At 41.5% G+C, this 24,816-nt stretch overlaps 1 protein-coding gene across 3 annotated transcripts; it reads right to left on the bottom strand.

Annotated features, from left to right (window-relative positions):
• Nucleotides 1-17,021: 17,021 nt before the first annotated feature.
• ABRACL (ABRA C-terminal like) lies at nucleotides 17,022-24,062 on the bottom strand. 3 transcript variants are annotated; one of them, XM_054998200.1, is made up of 3 exons: nucleotides 23,777-24,062; nucleotides 20,485-20,551; nucleotides 17,022-19,731 (listed from the first exon to the last, which is right to left on the bottom strand). In XM_054998200.1, exons 2-3 carry the CDS (start codon nucleotides 20,543-20,545, stop codon nucleotides 19,547-19,549), a joined length of 246 nt encoding a protein of 81 aa, XP_054854175.1. In that variant the 5' UTR covers nucleotides 20,546-20,551; nucleotides 23,777-24,062; the 3' UTR covers nucleotides 17,022-19,546. The 3 variants fall into 3 exon arrangements, with proteins under 3 accessions (XP_054854175.1, XP_054854183.1, XP_054854191.1); XM_054998208.1 differs by having other exon boundaries at nucleotides 20,485-20,547; XM_054998216.1 differs by lacking the exon at nucleotides 23,777-24,062 and adding an exon at nucleotides 23,359-23,759.
• Between the last annotated feature and the right edge of the window lie 754 nt (nucleotides 24,063-24,816).

Raw genomic sequence — 24,816 nt, 5'->3', positions numbered from 1 at the left:
TAATCTTAATTTTAGCCTAAATAGTCACAGAAATCCTTCAATTTCCCCCAAAATTCACTTATTAAAGCTAAATTAAGAACATGAAATGATTTATATATAACTTAGCATTTATTAAATACAGTTGTTCTGTCAACAATTTTGTATTTTTTCATAAACAAGTAAGAAAAAGGTTGAAAATAGAAACTACCAACAATGTAGTCATTGATTGCTTAGCCATTTAAATAATACATAGAGCTTAACATCACGCAGAAACAGAAGAAATTTAGGATTGTCTAAGTGATGACATCGCACAGGCCTGAGAGTGCATGTGACAGACAACAAGCAAGGTAGGTGCTGGGCCTCCCACCTCCTGCCAGGGGGAAAGGGGGACCTGGCAACCCTAGACAAAACTTGGGTAAATATAAACACTCCAATTCAGTTCCATGGTGTGAAAAAATGATTGCATCAAACTGCCTCTCACCAAGTCTTCAAAGCCTTGGCACATCTTAGGATACCAACTATTTCTGAAGCCAATTGCAGCTCACCTAGGCACTATACAGATCCCAGCTAAGACATTTGTATCTCAAATGACAGCATGAGGCTGTGGGGACTTGAAGTCTTGGCTGGAAAGGTGGCATACATATATCTTAAATAAATAAAATGAGGCTCTGTCTCTCTGAACTTTGTTCAGAGGAACTCGGGAGAAAAATCAGTACAACAAAAGGGAGAACTTTGCACAAACAGCTAAGCACAAAAGCAAAGCAACATCTTTATTTAGGGACTGAATATGGTGCCTTTCTAGAAACCTGCCTTGTTCACTACTCTTAGAAGTATTCTATCTCAAGACACAAACAATAAACTGAGCCCTTGGTCAAATCCACATTCACCCATTACCCGCATGTTTATCGGATATCTTCCGTTTGCCTCCAATCCGTGACTTTTTCCTCTTCGTTCACATTCCTGCTTCCAATCCGTCTTTCTCGTGCGTCCCTCCGGTCACACGGCCGCTTGAAAACCGCTTTTTTGGGTGGGACCTTTTTTCCGCCCATTTTTTTATTTTTTGAGCGCACTTTTCCGTTATTTCGATCTTGCCTTATAAAGAAACATCATTGAAGATAATGATGCCTCTCTTTCCCCCACTGACAGCACTGATGGCTCTCTCCCGTTTCTTTTTTGGAAATTTGGAAGCATGTGGGAAGCTTTCGTGGGCAATTCCTATGCAGGACAGTTCAGTGCCTGAATTTTACTGAAGTTTCACTTCCTTGGAGTGTCATTATTTCGATATTTCATAATTTCGATATTACAGTAATATAAAATAAAAAAAATAAAAAACAGTTAAAAAGGAAGTTTCGCAAGTCCGTTCTGAGGATGGATTCACCCCAAAATGATTTTTCAAACTACCAGATTTGATTCAGAAACAGCATAATCAATAAATCCAATGCTATGAAGTCAAAAACAGTCTTTGCAGACTACGGAGCACTTGCAAGTTGAATCAGCCAATAGGAACTCTCGGAATGGCCAGAGAGACAGGAAGGGGAGTGGTTTTTTAAAAAACCGCATAAATTGCGCATTGGCCCGTTCACGGCCACCGTGCAACTCCCGTTGAAAACCTGTGACCACATATTCGGGAGAAATGTGAATGAAATGCGTCTGTTTAATGAGATAATGTGACCGGCACTCGGGATTGCGTGGGGAATGCGGGGAACATGCGACTTAGAATGAGTAATGTGGATTTGCCCCATCTCTCCTCAGTCGCAAGGACAATACACTACACACGGGTAGGCAAAGAAGGGGGTCCTGTACCTCTAACATTACACTTGAACTATAGTCAATTGCTCTTCCACTGAGCTACATCCCTTTAGGATGATGCACGTTTCTAACATTCCTTTAAAAGGTAGCATATACTTTTCCCAGCCAGAGCTATCTAATGCAATTCCTTGGACAATTGCTAGCAGACAAAGAAACTTTACAAATCAGTTTCCTGTACTTCCAGAAATGGTTTTATTCATGTTACACTGGCAGAAGGAGAGGATTTCTTGTCCATACTTGCTTTTGTGGAACTTTACCAAGAGAGAAGCCAGAAGTTAGTACATTTATTCACCACTTTTCTCCTTGAAGGAACACAAATGGATTACAACAATAAAAACGCAATAGATATTTAAATAGAATACCCAAAAATATCTTAGGCTGTTCCTGAATCTAGTGAGCCTGCTTATCCAAAGCATGAGTTCCAGGTTACAAGCCAAGGACTCACAGAGCCTCTTGCCATGCCCAATCATTGTGCCTGCAGGCAGGAAACAGGAAGCGCAAGCAAAACCACAGATTTAGGATAGACCAGCTGGCAGTAATGTCCTCACTTGCCCTCTCTGCTCTCAGAGCCTTTGGCCATGCCCTATCTTTATACCTGCAGGCAGGTATAAATGGGACAACCTCTGTTATGGCTTGGAGGGCTTTCTCTCACTCACTTCTTGCCATGGTGTCCCTCTTTCCTGCCACCACCAAACATACAGATTATCACTTCTGACCATGTACAAATACTAACAAATGGCTGAGTAGTAGACCAGTGGGTGAGGACACCTGTTGACACAGCTTGTTCTTAACCAAAGAAAGATCTTTATTGGGTTACATTAGACTATAAAAACCAAAGAGCACACAATCTATAGGGGAAAGGGGTGCATAATTTTTCTTCATGCTTTTTGGGAAATGGCATCAACATAGAGTGGCTCGAAGGGATAAAATTGCAAAAGGTTTGCTTTGCGCTGGGGCGGGGGGAACAGATGGCACAGTGCTGTTGGCACCAGCGTCAGCATCACCATCCCTTTCTGTACATTTTTACACACAATGCAAAGAAAGGCCAGCAACACCCAAGCAGATGTGCAAACATAGGTCTGAGGAGGGAGGGGGCTCCTTCAGCCTCCAAGCCCCTGTCTGCCACAAAGACTCATGTTATGCAGATTAGAGTGAAAACTGCACTGCACTCTAATCTGCATAACTCATGTTATGCAGATTAGAGGAGAGCTGCACTGAGGAGGTCCCAAGCATGTGGAACTGTTTCACGCCCATTCAGTGGCCTTCTGTTGCTGCTTTCCTTTACTTAGGTGCCATGATACCAGGGCCAGCACTATGACTAAAGAAGTCCTCCAAAGATAGCAGGTCGAGGAGCACCAAGAAGAAGTTTATCTTGCCCAGAAAGCTTTCTGACTTTTTGGACCTTTCTGATTAAAACTGCTAACCCAGTATTAAATGACCAGGAGGAAATAAGGATGTGTATTGCACACTCACATATGCACGCACACTCCACCCCCACCCCCACCCAAGTCTTTCCAGATCAGGATTCCAAATGGAAGGACCAATCTGGTCACATTTTTTTCTTTCTGCTTTTCTTCTTGCGATTTCTCCTTTTTGTTAGAGATTTATGGTATTTTATATATTTTAGTTTAGTAACTTAGCAGAGTAACATATAGCAGAGTAATTTAGTCAGAAGCGTTTAAACCCTCACAAACGTGCATTAATTAATCCTCAGACAAAATTCATAGAAAGATAGAACTTACAGTTTATTGTAGCAGATTTCTCCATAGCAATATCTTCTGGTAATATCAAGGGAAAGAACCTATCTATAGAGTTACATTCACTAAGCTAATACCACGGCCTGAAAATATAGGCAGCGAGGCTGGAAGAGGGTTTGTGGACAAAGAGAAGGGCTCCATGAGGAGCATGGTGGCTTTACATCTTTCTCTTGGAAGAGCATGAGGGAAGGTGTGAAATCTCCCAAGAAGCACAGAGGCAAGAGAGGAGGAGTCAGTAGGCGTTCCCACCTTAGACAAGAGAGTGGCAGATTGCTAGACTTATACATTACATTCAAAGAGACATGCAGCGCCCCCCAGTGTCCAAAGGCAGGCTGAGTCACCTATTCCAACACTTTTTCCTTTTCATTCAACAGTTAAGAGTTTTAGTTGGAAAGAGAGACTAACAGCCAGCAACTTCTCCAGTCCCCCACTTTTATTAGTAAAAAATAGGGGAAAGAGCACCATCCTCCCTCTACTGCCCTTCCTGTGAAGGAAAAACCAATATCTAGCTCTCCCTTTTTGTGCGCTTTTACACATGGTGCAAGGACAGACTAGTTTAAACAGGGAGTTCCAGGCTGCTGCAAAGCAGATTATGGTAAGGAGGATTCACCCCTTATCATGGAAATGAAACTACACAAGGAAACATGGTGTAACAGCAGGACTCAAATGTACTAATTTATTGCTTTTTCACTATCATAAAGAAGCACTGAAGTGGCTGTGATCAGCACTTAGAATTAGGAGAGGTGCTGTGTTTTGAGTTAGGACCAGCCTTCCCAGACTTTATAACCAGGCTACCTCATAATCATGTAGCCAAGGGGTCCAATTTTTTTTTGATGGGACAATGTCCAGCGATGCCATACTTCTGTCCACCCCCACCTCCACCCCCAGCCCCTCAGAAGCATACTGCATCTTCAGGCCCTGCAGTACCTCCAGCCTCTGGCAGTACCTCAGCTGCAGAAGCCTCAACAGGCCCCCCAGGCCTCCCTCACCCTTAGGTCAGCAGCAGCCAACGCCCAGGCACAACCCTGGGGAACAGCCTACAGCCACTCAGCAGCCTTCTCCTGCAGTTGCTCCACCTCATCCAGGCCCACAGAAGATTGCCAGCAGCAGAAGCCAGGCAGGCCCAGGCCCCAACCTGCCATGGGAGCCACTGGAGAGGGTCCAAAAACAGCAGGGGTTAGCCAGACAGAGAGCAGACCAAATTCCCCGCCCTAGGCTGGGATGGAGTGGGTGGGGCCAGGAGACTGCAGTCTACCCAGCCCTCCTATCAGATAGCTGGGAGCAGGACCAGTCAGGGAGACTGGGTGGAGATTGGGAGCAGAGCCAGGGAGGTGGGACATGGGGAGGCCTTTAAATTCAGGTTCCTGTGAAGGCTGAAGAGGATTTTTCATGGAGAGGCAGCTGGAGTATGTTGTCATTCCCAGGTACAGTTGCCAGGTCCCTCTCATCTCTCACTGGGAGGTAGGAAGAACTGGCACTTACCTCGTGCCATTCACAAGGATCTGCTTTGTGAGAGCATGCCCCCCACCCCGGAGCTGACGCAGTGACATCACTTACAGTAGTGACATCATTCTGCCAGCTGCATGAGCACTCCTGTGCTCCACATGAGGCCAATTCAGCCCGTTTGGGGCCCAAATTGGCCCCAAATGAAGCACAGGAATGCTCCCACTGCCAGCACGACTACGTCACTTCAAGTTGCACTGGTTGGGAGCGTGCACACAACACGCGTTCCTGAGGTGCCTTGCTGGTGGCGGGCAACCTCTGGGAGCTTGCCCCCTCTTGCCAATCGCTGGACAATTGGTGGACAAGGGGGAAAATTCCTGGGAGTTTGCCTGCCACCAGCAGGCACCTGGGAATCCTACTCCCAGGGCAGAAGAAGGAACAAGGTGGTGCAACCTCCTTCCCTGCCCATCTGAGTCCAGAGGACACCTGCCTGGAGAGCTGGTAGGATGGCAGGCTATCAGGTGGGGGTGCCAGTGAGGGAGGAGCCTCAAAACAAAAAGGCTAGAAAACATCCATTTCGCCATCACAGGATGACAGTGACAACAAATGGGATGCCAGGCCACTTTTATGGCCTCCTCTTCCTGAGAAGAAATCAGCTTTCCCGTGACCTGAGTCATAAAGGTGAATAAAAAACTAATTTTGTATCTAAGGGCCTGTTTAGGATCCATTTAGCATAACAACCCCCACTTGAACTGGAGGCCAAATGAACTACTGTCAAGTCTACCATTGACCTCTATCCACTTATGCATGCATACATTTTTACATTTTTGTGAGAAAGCTACAGAATTTATTTTTGAGCACAGCAGTGTCTCTTTTTGCCCTTTGGAAAAATGCTCCATAATTTCCATCTGATGGTATCTGGCAAACCACTAAGCCATACCTTACATACGTGCATATTTCCACCACTGAAAGAAAGATCACATGGAGGTCAACAATGCTATTGGACCAATGTTCTAGCTATATAAGATCTGAAGCAATTCTAGCACAGCTTTCTTTAGCAATCACATGCAGCAATCACATCTGTCCTGAACTACTTCCACGTAGTTGAAGAATTACAGACAATCCTTTTCTACAACTGAGTACAAGTGGAGTTGAAACAGTGTTTCTAAACTGCACTTGCAGTTCAATTCTAATGCTTTCCTGGAAGTAAGCCTAATTGAATAGATGCAAGTAGGATTCTGAGTAGGTCTGCTTAGGATTGCTCTCTTCCAGTGCAACCCTAAGCAGAGTTACTCCAGTCTATGCCCATTTATTGCACTGTTTATATAGCAATACATTCCTCATGTAAATCCAGCAATGCAAAATCATAGTCTATCTTTATCCAGAAGTAAATCCTATTCAACAAACAGTTCGATTTCTCCCTGCAATTTTCCTTTTGTTCTTTGTTTTATAGCCTAATTAATTGCTATCTGTTCGATTTTGCTACTACAGACTAACACGGCTAACTCCCCTGGATCTATGTTCTTTCGTAGTCACAGCATTCAAGAATCAATGTGTAATTATCAGTTCTTTCTTGTGGGAGGTATTCATTTCTGCTTTTCACTTAGCAGCCAGGGCTGTTGCATGCACACCAATAGTTCTGTTTTAGCTTTTATAAATGTAGCTTTTATAAATTTCGCAATAACAAAAAAAAAATTAAAAAAACAAGCAGCAGTACTGGACAGCAGTATTGAATAGCAGCTGCCACCACCACAAAAAAAGGAGCGATACTTAAAAACTAATCCAGGAGTGACAGAGCCAGCCACAAGGGAACATAAAGTAATTAATTAATTTTGAAGTAGAAGAAAAGAAGAAGAAAAACTGGGACTGTGGCACTGAAATCTCAATAGCTGTTTGACTATTCACACTGGATGTTTTGGTGATACAATGGTATTTTTAAAAAAAAATTTAATTGCCCAAATCGTGCCTGCATAAAAATGGAATAGCCAACCTGCAGGAAAGACTGGGAGACAACATCCTTCCATTAACCAACACAGGCCCTTTAATTTCTTCCCTCAACTGGAGATGATGAGAGAAAGGGGTTGCATTTGGAGCCGTAGCTGGGATTACTCTAGGTTTCTGTGTGGGTTGCACTTTGTTGCCTTTGCAAGGTTTTTTACAGCTAGCTTTGATTAACAAGTATTTTAATTTCCGACTTCCGGTTTGGGATTTATGGAGGTCTGACGCAGCTCCAACTGCGGAGCTGACCGGACTGCCGTTTTAACCGGCCGGCGGGGGCAAAATAGCCCGCGGCCGACTGCTCTCAGGCGGAGAGCAGGCAAGGAACGCTCAAGACCTCAGGGCGCGTTGATCTCGGGCGAGGGGGGGCTCTACGCGACGGGCCCCCTCACGACCCTTGAGGTCCCACCCTGTGACAGGTCGGCAAAGATCTCTGCGGCAGTTTCGGGGCCAATGCGGTTGGCATAAGACCTACGTACCCAAGCTTCAACAGGGGAAAGAGGAGTGGAGGAGAAACGAAGATTGAAACAGTGATTACAACCCACGGAAAGTGAATGGGAAGGTAAAGATCACTATCTCCTGATACGGGACAGATTGTTAAAAGTAAAGAAGATTAAAAGTTGATTTTAAAACTGCAACAAGCTAATTATAACGGGGAGAAGACTCGGCAAGAGTCGAAATAGAAAAAAAGACTAAGTTTAAAGAAGTTATTAAAGAATTAGGACTATTGTTTTGAATACTTGCGGTTATGGAGCTGTGAGAAAATTCTGCCATCGCGAGAGCTACTGCGGGAAGTCGGGAAACAGGAAGTACGTAATAACAATAGAGTTGCTGGAGAGAAGCGGCCCCTGCCGGAGGGCAGGAAGAAGGGAATTGCCATCTTTGAAAGGGGAAAAGCCGCGGCTTCAGCGGAAGAGGAAGTAAGCCATTTTGAATTACAAAAACCATAGAAGAACCATAGAGAAAAGACGCCCGACATTTTGGATTCTTTAAAAGTTTTTTCTTTGCAAAAAAGACTGGGACATTTAAATTAAAAAATAAAAAGACGCTTAATTTCACGCCACGGAGTTAAGGAAGAGGGCGGACTCATGGGAGCGAGCCAAGGCAAGCCCCACGATGTCGAAAAAAGAGTGGCAATCAGCAATAGAGAATCTAGATAAAAAACTCTTAGAAGTGATCAAAGAGCTTAAGGACATTAAACCGGAGCTGATTAAAGAGGTTAAACAGACAGTGAAAAGTGAGCTGTCAGAAGTAAAGAAAGGTATGGAAATAATGCAAAATGAACTGCAAGGAACACAGCAGAGAGTTAAAGCAGTAGAAGGCGCGGTGGAGAATTTAACTGACACGCAACAAACAGAGATGAGGCTGATGAAGGGGAGAATGGCGGTTGCGGAAAGCAAACACATGGAGAAGCAGCTAAGATTTCGCGGTTTGCCAGAAGTGGAAGGAAAAACAGCGCAAGAACAGATGACGGAGGTGTTAGCTGAATACCTGGGGAAGGAGGAGGAGGAAGTTGTGGCTATCCTGGACGTGGCATATCGTGTAAATTCAAGAATTGCGACCCAGAGGAAACTACCAAGAGATGTGATTGTGCAATTTACGACCCGAAATATGAAAGAGAAGATTGTGACTAAACAGTTTCAAGATCCATTGGAGATTGACGGCAAGACGATTATCATTATGAAGGAAATACCCAGATCGGTGTTATTGGACCGGAAAAAATATAAGGCGCTAACTCAGATTTTGAAGGACATGAAAATCAGGTACAGATGGGAACTACCAGAAGGAGTGTCCTTTGAATTTGGAGGGGCCAAAAGACACATCAGATCGGAACGAGAGATGGAGCGATTTATAAGAGACAATGAAAAGGACTTACCAGCAACAAGATTATGAGTATGGAGTGTAAAGTTATATCTTGGAATGTAAATGGACTTAACTCACCGAATAAGAGAAAAAGCATCTTTCACTGGCTATTAAAACAAAAATGTGATATTGTTTGTTTGCAAGAGACCCATATTCGAAAACAAGATGTAAAGTATTTAAAATCAAAAAAATTGGGCAATGATTTTGCAGCGGCCTCTAATAAAAAAAAAAGAGGAGTAGTGCTTTATATTAAAGAGGAGCTGCAGCCAAAGTTTGTAATGAAAGATGTGGAAGCCAGATTTATAGCAGTGGAATGCGTATGGAATTTAAAGAGAGTGCTGGTAGTTGGAATTTATGCACCTAATGGAGCAAAAGAAAGCTTCTTTGAGGACTTAAGGAAGCAATTAGATGAACTTTCATATGATCAGATAATACTTGCTGGAGACTTCAATGGAGTGACAAATCTGGATTTAGACAAAAAATCATCAACTGCACAAAAGAAAAGAGGATTGCTACCAAAGTTGTTTTTTGAACTGATACAACAGGAAACCTTAGAAGATGTATGGAGAAGACAAAACCCGAAAAGCAGACAATTTACGTTCTACTCCGCAAGACACTTTACACTATCGAGAATTGATATGATCTGGGCCTCAAAAGACCTAGCGTTATGGACTAAGGAAGTGGAAATAATGCCGATGGTAGGCTCGGACCATAATCCAATTATGTGGAAATTGGGGAGAAGGAGCAAAAGGAAAGGATGGAGAATAAATGAGGACTTACTTCAAGAGGGAGAGAATATGGAGATGCTGAGAAGAGAGACAAAATTCTTCATACAATACAACATGAATAAAGAAGTACCAACCAATAAGGTTTGGGACACCTATAAGGCGGTAATTAGGGGCATACTAATGGATTTAAATGGAAGAGCCAGAAAAAAGAAAGAGGAGAAGAGACAGGAGATTATGGAAAAAATAAAAGCCAAAGAAATACAGTTAAAGAAGAGACCAGGGAAAAAGAAAATTTACCAGGACATTAAAATATTACAAGAACAGTTGACAGCAATGAATAATAAAGAATTGGAGTGGAATCTCAAAAGACTGAATCAAAAAGGATTTGAAGGTGCAAACAAACCTGGGAAATATTTGGCATGGCAATTGAAAAAGAGAAAGGAAAAGAAAATAATAAACAAAATATGTGAAGATAACAAAACATATTTGGAACAGACATCCATTAGTAGAGCCTTCTATAAATTTTATGCTAAATTGTATAATAAGAAAGAGGTGAATAAAGAATCAATAGCGACATATTTGGAGAAAATGAAGCTCCCAGTAATCTCGGAAGCGTGGAGAGATAGACTGAACAATGAAGTAACGGATGAGGAAATAAAAATGGCAATACAATCAACAAATTTGGGAAAGGCACCAGGGCCAGATGGACTTACAGCTAAATTTTATAAGACAATGGCCAATGAACTGGTACCATTCCTAAAAGAAGTGATCAATGGAGTACTAAAGGATCAGCGGATTCCAGATACCTGGAAGGAAGCCAACATTTCACTGATCCCCAAAGAGGGCCAAGATCTAACTAATGTGAAAAACTATAGGCCTATATCCTTACTTAACAATGATTATAAAATCTTTGCGAAGATACTGGCAGAGAGAGTGAAGGGGTGGCTTTCGGAAATTATTGAGGAGGAACAAGCAGGTTTTTTACCTGGTAGACAAATTAGAGACAATTTAAGGACAGTGATCAATGCGATTGAGTATTATGATAAGCGTTGTGACAAAGAGGTTGGTTTCTTCTTTGTTGATGCAGAAAAAGCGTTTGACAATTTGAACTGGGACTTTATGTTTGCCACTATGGAAAAGCTACAAATGGGAGAAAAATTTATAAGAGCAGTTAAAGAAATTTACAGAGACCAGAATGCAGCAATTGTGGTGAACGATGAGACTACCAAGAAACTGACTATAAGTAAAGGAACAAGACAAGGTTGCCCGTTGTCTCCGCTGTTATTCATTTTGGTACTGGAGATACTGATGATACAAATACGACAAGATGAAGAAATCCGCGGAATAAAAATAAAGGACTTTTCTTATAAAGTTAGAGCATTTGCGGACGACATAATGTTAATTGTGGAAGATCCAATGGAGAATATGCCAAAAGTGATAGAGAAGATCAAAGAGTTCGGAGATTTGGCAGGGTTTTATATTAACAAAAAGAAGTCAAAGATATTATGTAAAAATATGACTAAGCAAAAACAACAGCTGTTAATGGAAATAACGGACTGTGAAGTAACAACCAAGGTGAAATATTTGGGAATTGAACTGACAGCAAAGAATATAGATCTATTCAAAAACAACTATGAAAAATTATGGACTCAGATTGAGCAAGATTTGATCAAATGGAATAGATTGAATTTGTCATGGTTGGGAAGGATTGCAGCAGTTAAGATGAATGTGTTACCAAGAGTAATGTTTCTGTTACAGACAATACCAATTATCCGAGACTCTAAGCAGTTTGAAAAATGGCAGAGGAAAATATCAGATTTTGTTTGGGCAGGCAAGAAGCCTTGAGTGAAAATGAAAGTTTTACAAGATGCAAAGCAAAGAGGCGGAATGCAACTGCCCAATTTAAGACTTTACTATGACGCAATTTGCCTAGTGTGGCTGAAAGATTGGATGACGTTGAAGAATAAGAAATTATTGGCCCTAGAGGGATATAAAAAAATATTCGGATGGCATGCATACCTATGGTACGACAAAGTAAAAGTGAACTCTATGTTCCTACATCATTATATACGGAAAAGCCTATATGCAACCTGGAAGAAGTACAGAGACTTCCTACAAGAAGGAACCCCCATGTGGGTAGTTCCGTATGAAGTAATAGATCCGAGAGCTGTCTATACTGAGCAACAGTGTTTAACATATAAGGAGATAACCCAAATAGAATCTTCCAAACTTAAAATAAAGACACAGGACGAGTTATCACCCAACTATGATTGGTTCCAGTATAGGCAGATCAGAGATCTCTACAATTCGGATTGTGCAAAGGGAGGCATAAGAACAGAGAATTCGGAACTAGAGCAGACACTATTAAAAGAGGATAAGAAGGAAATTTCCAAGGTATACCAAGTACTGTTGAAATGGTATACTGAAGATGAAATAGTTAAAGTACAAATGGTGAAGTGGGCCATAAACTTTAATAAAGAAATAACAATGGGGGCATGGGAACACTTGTGGAAAAACACAATGAAGATTACAACGTGTACTAATATTAAAGAGAACATTTACAAAATGATCTATCGTTGGTACATGACACCAAAGAAGATTGCGCTAGGGAATTTGAACACTTCTAATAAATGCTGGAAATGTAAAAAACATGAGGGCTCTCTGTATCATATGTGGTGGACGTGTGAGGTAGCCAGGCAGTACTGGGGAGAAATAATAAAAGTAATAAGTGAGATTCTACAATTTCAAATTAATAAGAACCCAGAACTCCTGCTACTGAACCTGGGAATGGAGAGCATTCCAGCCCAACATAGAACACTGTTATTTTACATGACAGCAGCGGCCAGACTTTTGTATGCGCAAAAATGGAAAATACAAGAAGTGCCAACTATTGAGGATTGGACTTACAAATTGCTGTATATGGCCGAAATGGACAAAATGACAAGAAAACTGAGAAATCTGGACCCAGGACAGTTCAACACAGACTGGGAGAAGCTGAAGCAATATGTGCTGAAGAAATGGGAGGTGGGAAGAGAACTGTGGCAGTTTGAGAACTACTGAAATATGACAAAATGTAGAGGGGGGTGACTTTACCGGAGGGTGGAGAGAGAAATGAAAATGTCTAAGCAGCTATTTTGTTAGAGTGTCATATATAGAAAAATATATAGAAAATGGATAGAAAACAATTAACTATAAGGACCGACTAATTAACATTGTTTCTGGTATAAACGTGTAACATGTTAAGCTGAATGAGCCTACCTGAAGAACTATATGGATCAAATTGATTGATAACCTTTGAGGATAGTTATACAAAGTAATATACGGAATATAAGTTAAATTGGTTGACTTATATAAATGCATGGGTTACATGGTTTATATGGTATATGGTTTATAGAAATATTGGAAACCAGGAAACTATGAAATTATGTTAAAAAGGGACAAATTGTTTGTCTAATATGGAAGAAGGGACTCCAAGATAAGGTATAGAGTAATAAAAAATAATTAAAGAATTATTGCTTAGATCAAAGGGAAAGTATATGTTTGTTAGATAGATGAATTTAGAATGAGTAAAAGAAAAGGGACAAAGGGTTGGAAAACTGTTGGAAGTCAAAAGAAAAGGGGGGAAAGGGAGGGGGTTAGAAATTGGGAAACGGGAATTGATTGTAATGTGAAATTATATTATTCTAATTCCAATAAAAATTTTATTAAAAAAAAGTATTTTAATTTCCTCCCACCATCCTTAATTTGCTTTTATAACTATGCCAACCACAAAGGTTGATAGTGAAAGAATATTGATCTCAAATCCAAACTGAATTGGCAGATTCCACCGATCCTTCCCTTCCCTCTGCAGACCCCCCCCCATGTCTTTTTCAAGGTCCCCATCCTCTATGAGCAGCATTTCAATGTTATCAGTGGGCTGTAGTAGGAGGGAAGGGAAGGGACAGGAAGGGAAGTAGGCTGGCAAGTTGCAGTCTGCTACTGGAAAATTTAGTCTGGATCCAGCCCTGAGGCTCCATTAATAGGTGGCATTCACAAGAAACCTTTCTCCTTGACTGAATCAGTTTTGAATAGTTAGGCCCATAACTGTATGAGACATTTGGGGGCAATACCGTCCCTTGAAATATGTCACGCTCCAACTCCAAATTTCCAACTTTAATTTAAAAAAAAATAGTTTGTGCTTTGCAGCCTTTTTAATGTTATGGAGATACAAGGAGAAATGTACAAGAAGTTTTGTAGAGATTGCTGAGAAAGGAAAGCTGCAGGCCAGGTGGAACTGAGTCAATTAATCCCTTCATGTCCAAATTCATTCCTATCACCGTCTCTCCCTGGCTGTTTGCTTCTTTCTTGTTTGTTTATTTTCTCTTTAATGTCCACAGTGATGGTGAGAATATTGGATAGAAAACCAGAGTGAGTTTTACACTATTATGGAGTTGCCTCCTCTATTTGCAGTGAGAAATTTGCCATGGGAGTAGGTGTGGCCATGCAAGAGAGCAAAAAAACGAACCCCCAGTTTCATTCAGCCTGGTGCCTGGGTTCAAATAATTCATTGCAAACCAATTCACTGTAACTCACCTGTGTGAAAAGATGTATGCCTTCAGTCATGCACAGAATGCTTTCTACTTACCAGTTAATAACCACTTTCAAGCTCCTGTCCTTGTTAGAAGAGGAGGAATCAGCACTGTCCCTTTCCTCAGGTTTCAGAGGGGGACATACTAAAGAGTTAGAAATATAGAGTGGTCAGGGCATCTGTTTACTGCTCTGAGTATTCTTTGATAGGTAGATTGCTATTCTCAGACTTCCTCCTCATGACATCCTCTTCACTCTTCCTGGCTTTGTCACAGCCACCAACTTCTTCCTTCCCTCCATCTTGCAACCATGGATGCAGGACTTGTCCTAGCACCCATGCCCATCCATGCCCTAGATAGGTAGGTAGGATCTATCTATCCTCCTTTCCTATCAGAGTATGGAGTTCCTATAATAAAGAACTCTTATTTCCATTCTATTTCCCGGCTCGGCTGTACTTAGGTCATGGGATGTTGGAGGGGGGGAATCCAGCTTCCAGCCTTCAATGGCACACCACTTGTGCCCATTTCGCTGGTCAGAAGTCTTGGCATGATGCTGGATGCCTCTTTATCAATGGAGGACCAGGTCACAGCAGTTGCCCGGTCCATCTTCTGCAGGCCAGGCTGCTTGCTCCCTATCTCTCAACCCATGACCTGGAAACAGTGATTCATGCAATGGTCATCTCCAGATTGGATTACTGTAACTCGCTCTACGCAGGGCTTCCCTTGAGTCTGACCCAGAAATTACAGCGGGTCCAGAATGCTGCTGCCCATGTCCTGATGGGTGTGCCTTTCAGGACACATGTAACCCCAGTTCCGCAGCAGCTATACTGGCTTCCTGTAGAGTTCTAGATCAGGTTCAAGGTTTTGGTATTAACCTATAAAGCCCTAAACGGACTGGGACGAGCATACCTGAGAGACCGTCTCTTCCCATATACTCCTTGGAGGGTGCTGAGATCAGCTGGTAAGCACCTACTGGTGGTCCATGGCCCCAACCTGGTGGAACTGTCTGTCTGAGGACACCTGGGCCTGTCAAGATCTTGTCTCCTTCAGGCGGGCCTGTAAGACGAAGATGTTCCGCCAGGCGTATGGTTGAGGCCATCAGGGTTTCCACCAAATGAGCCTCTTTCCCAGTCTCCTCTATGTCTGTAGGGGGTACTGACCATCTACCCCCCCCCATATATGAGCAACCATGCATGGTTAAGCCGCACCTCAACCTCCATCACATGCTATATGGTTTTTATACAGTGAGCAGGTGTTTTATTAGAAAGCTGTGTTAATTTATTGTGATTTTATCTTGTATATTTTATCTTCTGTTGTGACCTGCCCTGAGCCTGCTTGTGGGGAGGGCGGGATATAAATATAATAAATAATAATAATAATAAATATAAGAAAGCATATACTTTATTTTCTCTCCTGCACACACCCCAGCCAGCATAACCAACTCACACCACCTACAATCAAGCTTTCATAGCAAACGATAGACTCTGCTAACGACCCAACTATAGAATCCTTTAATTAGGTTTCTTGTTGACTGGCAGCCTTCTCCATAATCAAATTAAGGGTTGGTTTCATAATGTGGCTTCATAGCATCCTTAAGTACTTCCCGTTATTGCTGTAATTGTTTCAGAAGTGAATGCAGGAGCACATTTGTTTTTCTGTTCTGAAGGTTCAGGAGTTTACAATTTATTTATCAGTTTATGGTTTATTTATCAGTCCCACCTTCTCCTTCAACCTCAAAATCTATGAAGCAAAAGGAGTGAAGAGGTATAATGCTAAAGCTACTTTAAACTCCTGAACCTTTCAGGAGTTGAATCAAAAAGAGTCCAGTAGCACCTTTAAGGCTAACCAATTTTATTGTAGCATAAGCTTTCGAGAATCAAGTTCTCTTCGTCAGATGCATGATACAAACTGGTCAAATACAGAAGAGGAGGAGGGAGAGGGGAGAGAAGGGGACATATATCAGAAGGGGACAAGATGCAATTAGTGGGGAGGCAACCAAAACATTCCTTTGCTAGTAAATGTAAACATCTCCTTTTGGTGTGGAGTCAGTTTGCCGTGTTAGTTTGCAGCAGTAAAAGCATCCAATTCCTATGTAGTATAAGCCTTCGATAAACGCAGCTCTCCCTGCCAGATGCATCTGACAAAGAGAACTGTGGTCCCCAAAAGCCCACGGCAAACTGACTCCACACCAAAAGGAGATGTTTACATTTACTAGCAAAGGAATGTTTTGGTTGCCTCCCCGCTAATTGCATCTTGTCCCCTTCTGATATATGTCCCCTTCTCTCCCCTCTCCCTCCTCCTCTTCTGTATTTGACCAGTTTGTATCATGCATCTGACGAAGAGAACCTGATTCTCGAAAGCTTATGCTACAATAAAATTGGTTAGTCTTAAAGGTGCTACTGGATTTTGCTACTACAGACTAACACGGCTAACTCCTCTGGATTTCAGGAGTTGGTTGAACTATCATGTCAGCCACCTGAGAACCATGTTATGCATTCATGGACTTGAGGAAAAAGCATGTAACAAATATCCTAACATCAAGCATCATACTTGTGAACTCTCAAGTAAATTCATAAAGTTCATAAAGGGAAAGTTGATAAAGGAAAATTCATCATCTGGTAGCTACAACATAAAATGGTGATGTGAGAAGTAACCATTACAGATCAAACATCATGGACTATTATATCACCTGGCAGGAATTTAGAAGCCAGGCTTTTAAAAGGATGCAGTCTGAACTTTCATCAGCTTGTGTGAATCCATCTTAGGGAAGTAAATATGAGCATGTATAGAACAGGTAGTAAAATATATACAAAGCAAAACAACAACCTCCCCGTGCTCAGGTGAAGCACTCTCAGACTCTAACAAACATCACAGAACTGTTGAGACTTTAACATACTTTATTGCAGATTATGTACTGAAACAAACAGATGTGTTTTTCTTGGACAACTTCTGCTGGTGAGAATGTACAAAGTTAGGTTTTCCCCCCTACTCAGGACAAAATAGTTAAAAATAATTCTCAGACTTTGTTTGTTTACCGAGGAAGTACAGGAACTGCAGATCTCAAGTTCTCTCATAAGACAAGTTTGACATAGGCTCAATCAGAGGCAAAATGAAAAGGCAAATCAAATTGAATGTCAATTTCAACAGCATTCTTCTTGAACATTACAGTTAAATTCTGAAACATGGACCTTTTATTGTATTTTCACTTCACTAATGTAGCAGATGTTCTAAGTTCCTGAGTAATAGGGTAGGAGTGTTAGACTATTTCACTGAGTGATTGGCATGAATATGAAAAACACTACAGTTAATCTAAGGTGAGAACCAGAAGCTCATGACATGTACTTGACAGGTCAACCAATAAAGCATTACCATCTCAACTTCCCTCTTGCAGAAGATACTTCTTTTGTCCTTCTCACATTTACGTCATCTCCTATCTGCCATAGTATCAAGGCTCCTAGCTCTGCCTATGCATGTTAGAAAGTATAGATCTTGCTCCACATTCACTATTTGACTATCATAAACAGCCACACCAAGGAGTGCTAAGCTTGCCTTCCTGTGGCTTGAAATAAGGGAAAGGTCTCATACAGGGACAAGCAACCATTTGGGGACCTAATGCGAAAAAAATATGACACTGACCTGAGAAGATGTTGGTGTGCTAACAAAAAGAATGGGGAGGGGAGGGGGAGGGTTGTACTGGGCCAGAAACACTGCATGTGCTGTTTAAATTGACTAAAATAAGAGTGCTTCAGAAATGTTCACAGGAAACATCAGTGATTTTGCTTTCAATGCATGTATGCAGGAATGTGATTGCAATGGATGAAAATAATACTATGTAATTTCTGTTATTAAAAGATGTTTGGGGCCAGTCCCATACTGTCAGTCTAACCTAGGTCACAGTGTTGTTATGAGGGGAAAAATGAAAGAGAGACGAATGTTGTAAGCCCCTTTGGGGAGAAAAGTGAGATACAAATGAAGTAAAAATAAAAATAAATGTTTTGTGAGCAGAATCATTGAGGACTACAAGGGGACCACTGAGAGAGGTTACACTCGAACTTTAACTCTCTGAACTACCACATTCCAAATTTAAATAATTGCTGCTTACAGGAGGGGACCCAATATTCTGCCTATCCAAATTCTAGCCATGACCTGAGTCTATCCCAACTTGGCTAGACTCCTTCTTTAGGGATGGAGTAAAGGAGCTGCTCTGCTGAGCAAATCAGTGTAGCACATATGCCAAGGGGTGCCTATCCCATGACTGGTTAATAGTAGCTACCTTGGCTCCCACTTCCTAAATGTGTTGGCACATTCAAGTTCTGAATATTAAACTTCAGATTAACTGGAATCCCTGGTCAAGGACAGGGCCACACAGTTGTTTAAAATAGAGATGCTGGTCTCTCCAATCTCATCCCTGAGTCTGAAAAGGGTTTTATATCTGCCAACAGTCCCTCGTGACTAATCAGCAGTTGTAACAAGGCAGGGTTCTATCTGTTTTCCAGTTTTTTAAGTTATGGTGCCTCCTGGTAAGAATGACATCATTACTCACCAAAGGAGCCACACTGTGTAGTCTTTAGTCCTATGGTTCAGATATGTATGTCACATGGGACTGCTGATAGAATACACTCAATGATTACATAAAGATATACATAGTTTTAGAGATAATCTTCCCTTACATTTTAATTACATTTACTAATCTTCAGCCCAAGTCAAGCTTCTAGTTTTCAGCAGAAGTCCTATTTGCACAGCACTGATTGCCTGGGCTTTTTGTCAGCCATGAAGCCACGCCCCCACCTTTTCAGAGCCAGGGTGTGTACATTGAATGCTGCACCCCTATGAAGAGCTGCTTGGCTGTTCAGAACTCTTTGTAAAATGTTTTTTTTTCAAATCCTCTTATTTTAAAAGGTCAAATGCATATTTAAGCAGGGGAAACAAAAACAAAGAAATAGCACACTGTGGGGAGAAGACAGTATATGAGTTTAAAATGCAGTGACTATGTGTAAGCTTTATATACTTCTCTCTCTGTAGTTCTCCTTTACTTCATTCATTTTGCCTACAATGTAAAACAGTTCTGTTACCAGCAAGGAGATAAAAGAAAGCAAGAAAATAGACAAAATTATAAATATAATTATATGTAGCAGATGCTAACTTGCAAGGTCTGATAATTTATCTGAAAAATCAGACAACACGTCAGACACTTTAAAATGGTTACCTGAGACAAAAACAGGAGCTTGATATATCTTAGTCTTCAACAGTCATTTAGCAAATAATTTAGTTTCCCAAAGAGAAAAGTCTCATTTGGCTAGAAAGATATAAAGAAAAATACATCTTCATTCATATTTGCGTTGGTCTGAGAATTCTGTATATTCATTTACCTGAAAATTAACACAATAAAAATAAGAAACCTGAGCTAATCCTGCAGTAATAAAATTTCAACATTGTCATGAACTCCTTGCAGTAGCAGCTCTCCAGGATAACTAACGATTTTTCTTCGTTTTGCAGCTTTAAGGGTGCCCACTAATGCTTCAAAAAGGTTGGCACATTTTTCATCAGCAAAGAGTACCCCAAACTTCACACTCAATAGCCCATCAGCATCTAGAGAAATGAAAGAATATTACAATGTAGAAATAATCCTCCCCATAAGAAAGGAAGGAAGGAAAGAAGGAAAGAAAGAAGAAAAAGAAATTCTAATAATATCAAGATCAGAAATCATTTAGGTCTCAATCCAGATAAAGTTATTCATAATCAGCGAACAGGGCAAGCCTGTCCTGGAATTACACCTGTTGGGTGGGATAGGATTTCAGTTAAAATGGTAGAACTCAAAAATACACCAATTTAGAGAATTTACTGTTTACTATTGGGCTATTGTTACTGAAGCCTTTTTACCAGGCGGTTGCTGGCAACATAAGATGTGTGTTGCTTCCTTTTTGTTCTTACAGGGGGATCCTATTGGTGACAATGTAACCATGAAGATACAATTACTGTAACAGATGATTATGTCAACTTTTCCAAAAGGAAGAACTTAGAAATTCTTTAGTTGGTGAACACCAACTACTTTCAGGTGTAACAACAAACCAACAAGCAAGCTTTGTGGTATGTGCCCAGAATCCCTTGCAATATTGCAGAGGATTATGGACTGCATCTCTCAGATCACGTGATATAGCTGCTTTCAGAGGTAAAAAATCAGCACTGCTTAAATTACCAATGACCTTTTCCTAAAATATTTGAAAATGAAACATATGGACAAATCTTTACCAATATGTAAAGAACAGAAGATGGTTTGAGAGTAAGGCAGATATTTGATAAAATTTTTCTACTATTTGTAACCACAGAAATCTTACTACTTACTTTTGGTCCCAAGTCGTTGAATCTCTTCAACTAAAAGGCTGATTTCATGTTCAATGTTCATTGCTGCCTTCAGATAAATTATTTTTAGTTAGTTATGACTTGATCTGCTCAATTTCCTTTCATCTCAGTTCTATCTCAGCTAAGACTGAAATCCAAAGAAATAATTTACACATATATAACAGAGTGTGCAGAGCTTCCTTTGACATTTTTTGGAAGCTGCTCCCTCTCCCAAAGAGGGAAACCACTATTCAATTTCCAGAGCAGCTTGCCTCTTTAGGAGCCGCTGAGAAAACTGCAATGGAAACTCTGATTAAGCATGTGGTTCCCCTAATTCACACATAAATTGATTAGTTGTACCGCAACACAATTTTTAAAACCGTATCAGAACATACAGTAGTGTTGCATATCTTGTTAACATAATGGTTAACTTCTATCATATAATTTATCAACTCTTCAAAATATTTACCAAAACCACTTTTTTAATATTTAAAAAATGGTCTGATGATGCAATATAAAAATGTTTTTTCTACAATATCACATCTTTGAAATATAATAATAGAAGCAACTTTATTCTGTAAAATATTTGCTATGCAATCATACAAATTTGTAAGGATCTCCTCTTCTGAAGGAGGGGAAAAAAATCACTGACGAGTTTCCAGGATATATAAGCGCCTATAATACCTTTTGTACTGGATAGTCAAACAGTGTATGTATGTTTAAATTGCCATTTAAACACATGTATGTGATTAAAATGCATGCATGGCATGTGCATTTTGGTACCCCAGTATAGGTATTGGCACCCAAGTATAAAATATATTGTAAATACCAATCACAAATCTAAGGCTATAGATGATTGATTTCTTCAGGCCTAGTCTATATTACAAGCAAGAATCATGAGAACTGTATTTATCTGCCTTCTTAAAAGGTGTGAGCATGTAGGTATAGTCACATTGTTCCAGGACACACTGATGTAACTGGTATGTATTCAGCATTTATATTTTCATGCAATATGTACAGCTTTCCAGAGTCTGAGAGTTTAGATTTTAAAGACCACTGTATCACAGCAGATTTAAATTACTTCACATGGCATTTACAGTAACTTTGCTGTAACAATGTGGTCATATTGTGCAAGTGTTTTACCATGCAGTTAATATAATTTTTAACATGTTGCCACAACAAATGTTTATAATCATCTGGTCTGAGTTGGAGAAATTGACCTGTGCGGGTATTGAGTTTCTGCATATGGAGGTAACAGTGGCCACATGGAACACATGTAAAACCTGTCAAAACATGTCGTCTATAATATGTAAACTAGTCTTTAGTTTGATGTAGGGGTGAGGAAAGAACATAGTCTTTTCTCGAGAATAGCGAAGTTATACATGGTGGGTAATCATGTGAGTTGGCACCCTACTATTACATACATTAAGTGGCAGAAATTCTGGGTTAAGCATCAAATGCAAGGAACTATAACTATGTTTTTCTCATTTATACACTACATGTTTAGATGTACGTTTCAAAAAGTCATGTGTTAGGTACCCACATGGAACAGTACAGTAAAAAGGATGAAACGTGATTTTACCATAAACAGATAATGGGCTACATAATAGTAACACAGGACCAAGAACATGTTTCAACATTACCACCTCTTCAGAATGTGCCTGAGCCAAAAGGCAAGGCAACATCAGAATTCCAATTTTAGTAATTTAATGAAATTCAATTACCTTTCTGCCAGTCAATAGCTTGTTTCTGATCAGCATGCTAATAAAATTGTTATAACTGAACCCATGAATAGGACTTAACAAATATCTAAGGCCTACTTTAAGGATTAATCCATAAAATGTTACATGGGAGTATCCAGACGATCTGCTTAAAATTCAGAACACTGCATGGAAAGCAGTTTAAGTAGATTGGAAGTGTAGAAACAACCATTTCTTTTCAAATAACAAGAGAGATTCCCAGAATGCCAATGCCTATGCCAGGAAAAATCCTGGCTCCACTTTTACAATAGTTGTGCCATAAACATGAATATATTCCTGGTCTTGGGAGGGAATAAAGAAAATTGCCCAAGTATATTTCAACTGCCAAATTAATCCAGGGCAAAACGGGCTTTCTAATACAACCTGAATACAACCCCCTGACATAGGATGATCAGAGTTCTCCCCTACTGAGAATGAACCGGAAATCTGGCAGAGGTAGGCAGAAGCCTAATTCAGGTTCCTATCACAGGAGAGAAGGGAAATCTGGTATTTGCATTAAAGTTTGTAACTGCCTTCCTTTCCAGTAGTTTAGTGCATTGTAGGAATGGTGCATGAGTAACTTCCTTCCGGTGCTACACCAAACCTAATTTGGTCATGGTGCTTTAGTGTTTGACTAGGAATAGACTCTTGATAGACTAAGGCATAGACTTTTGATAGGCCAAACAATTTCCACTTGGCTTGATGGTATTCTTTTCCTCTGCTGCTTCGCCGAGCTCCATATTTTCCTCTCAGGCTCCTTCACAGGAGTCACAAACAAGCTTTCGTCTCTGGAACTCCCCCGCGCCGCACATTTTTCACTGCACACAAGCCGGGTGTCAGAAGTACAATAAGGAAGCCTGTCTTGGGCACTTGCAGAGGAGAACAGGGCGGAGACGAGTGAACTACTGGCATAGACACAATCAGAGGGCACAGAGACAGGAACGGCAGCCTGTTTTGAATCACGTTTGTTTGGATGAAAGTCCCATTCATTTCAGCCAGACGTACATCTAAAGCAATCTAAAACAACTGTGCCTTGCAAGGCTAGCGCTGGGAGATCTATGCGGACAAGGCTGGTCCCCAAAAGCCTGTTTTAACGCCAGGGAGATCATATGAAGCCGTAATGCAATGCTGAATTTACCTGGGGCAAACGCAATCCGCCTTGTAACTGCAAATATTGCCGTAGAAAAGGGCTGCAAATTTCTTTAATAAAGGGGGGGAGCTGTAAAGGCACAGCTCAGCGCCCCTTCATTAAAAGCAGGCGAGTGAGCCCCCCCCCCCCCAATCTGCGTGCGATGTCACATGGATCCTGGCGCGGAAGCCCCGGATTTTAACTCCCTCCGTCTGCTGGAGCGCCGTGGGGAGTCCCTGCGAAGGGGACACCGGCTCGGCAAGACGAGCGTCACAGCCCTCCTCGGGTTCCGGCCGGCGCCTCCCTGCCCTTCCCCGCCACCGCTTCGGGGGGCCGAGCACACGCCCGGTCTTCTTCCCGCCCGAGCCTCCCCCTCTCCTTCCTCGTGGTTCGCCCTGCCCCGTCTGCCGGGCGCCCGGCCACTCACCTGGTTTGGCTTGGGTGAATGGACGGCCGACAAGGGAGCTACTTTCGGGCGCGAAGTCCAAGAACAAGCGCGGCAGGGCGGGAGCGGCAAAAGGAGGGGAGCCACCGCAGCAGAGAAAGAAGCCTACGCGGGAGCGGGAGGCAGAGACTGGTTGGTGAGAGGGAAGTCGGAGTCGCCTTTGCGGTGTTTTCTGAAAAAGGCGCTTGCACCGTGTTCACAGGCGACGCGGAGACCTGCGTCGTCTAAGGGCTCTGTGGTTGCCGCTTGCGGACTGTAGTCTCTCAAGTCGTGATCTGCGCATCAGATCAAAACCAAGCAAGGAACACGGAAGTCGCGTCAACGATGACACTCTTTTCAATAGGTAGTTCGCACCTTTAGCGGAGTTATCCTTTGCTATATGATGCATAAGTGTGCCCCAATAAATCCGTTGGTCTTCAAGATGTCACGAGACTCTTTTGTTTGGACCTGCTTGTATGTGCCGTAAAAGGTGTTCTCTTTCTAACACAAAGGGCCTTTTCAGATACACCGTTTTGGCTGAAAGGGGATTATGGCTGCAATCCTAAACACCTTTCCTTGGGCACAAATTCTACTTATTTTAATGCCTTCAATGGCCCTATGCTGGGTACTGTATAACAGCAAGTCAGAAGAGGAAAACTATAGTACGTTTGCTCAGATGGCACACATGGCTAAGCAAAACTGCACATTCGTTTCATGTATTGTTGTACGGCAGGCTCAGTGATTAGAAATGGTCTATAATGATGCTCAGCACTTGGCTGTCAATCTGTCAGCATAACCATAGAATGTGGCTAAATATGAAAGATATGTATATTGTCTCAGTACTATTGGACAAAGTGTGCTTCTGATTAATGCCTTATAAATAAAAATGAAAGGTGTGATGCCACCTGTACCAATTCCAAGCTACAGTGGGAGGTTGCAAGTCTGAATGCTCCCTGTTTTAAAAAAGTCCATGTTCATGGAAAACTATTATCAGAAGAGCTTTTGCCTAGCTATTCCCAACATCGTAGCTGTGTGGTAGAGAG

This window comes from Eublepharis macularius, chromosome 1, assembly GCF_028583425.1.
Source record: "Eublepharis macularius isolate TG4126 chromosome 1, MPM_Emac_v1.0, whole genome shotgun sequence".
NCBI lineage: Eukaryota > Metazoa > Chordata > Lepidosauria > Squamata > Eublepharidae > Eublepharis > Eublepharis macularius.
This window is presented reverse-complemented; position numbering and strand designations above follow the sequence as displayed.

What these genes read in the sequence shown, in the direction of transcription:
- ABRACL (XM_054998200.1), bottom strand. Translation starts at nt 20,545, where the DNA reads ATGAACATTGAACATGAAATCAGCCTTTTAGTTGAAGAGATTCAACGA. An exon ending in TCAACGACTTGGGACCAAAA is followed by an intron (nt 19,732 to 20,484) that starts GTAAGTAGTAAG and finishes TCATTTCTCTAG; the next exon opens with ATGCTGATGGGCTATTGAGT.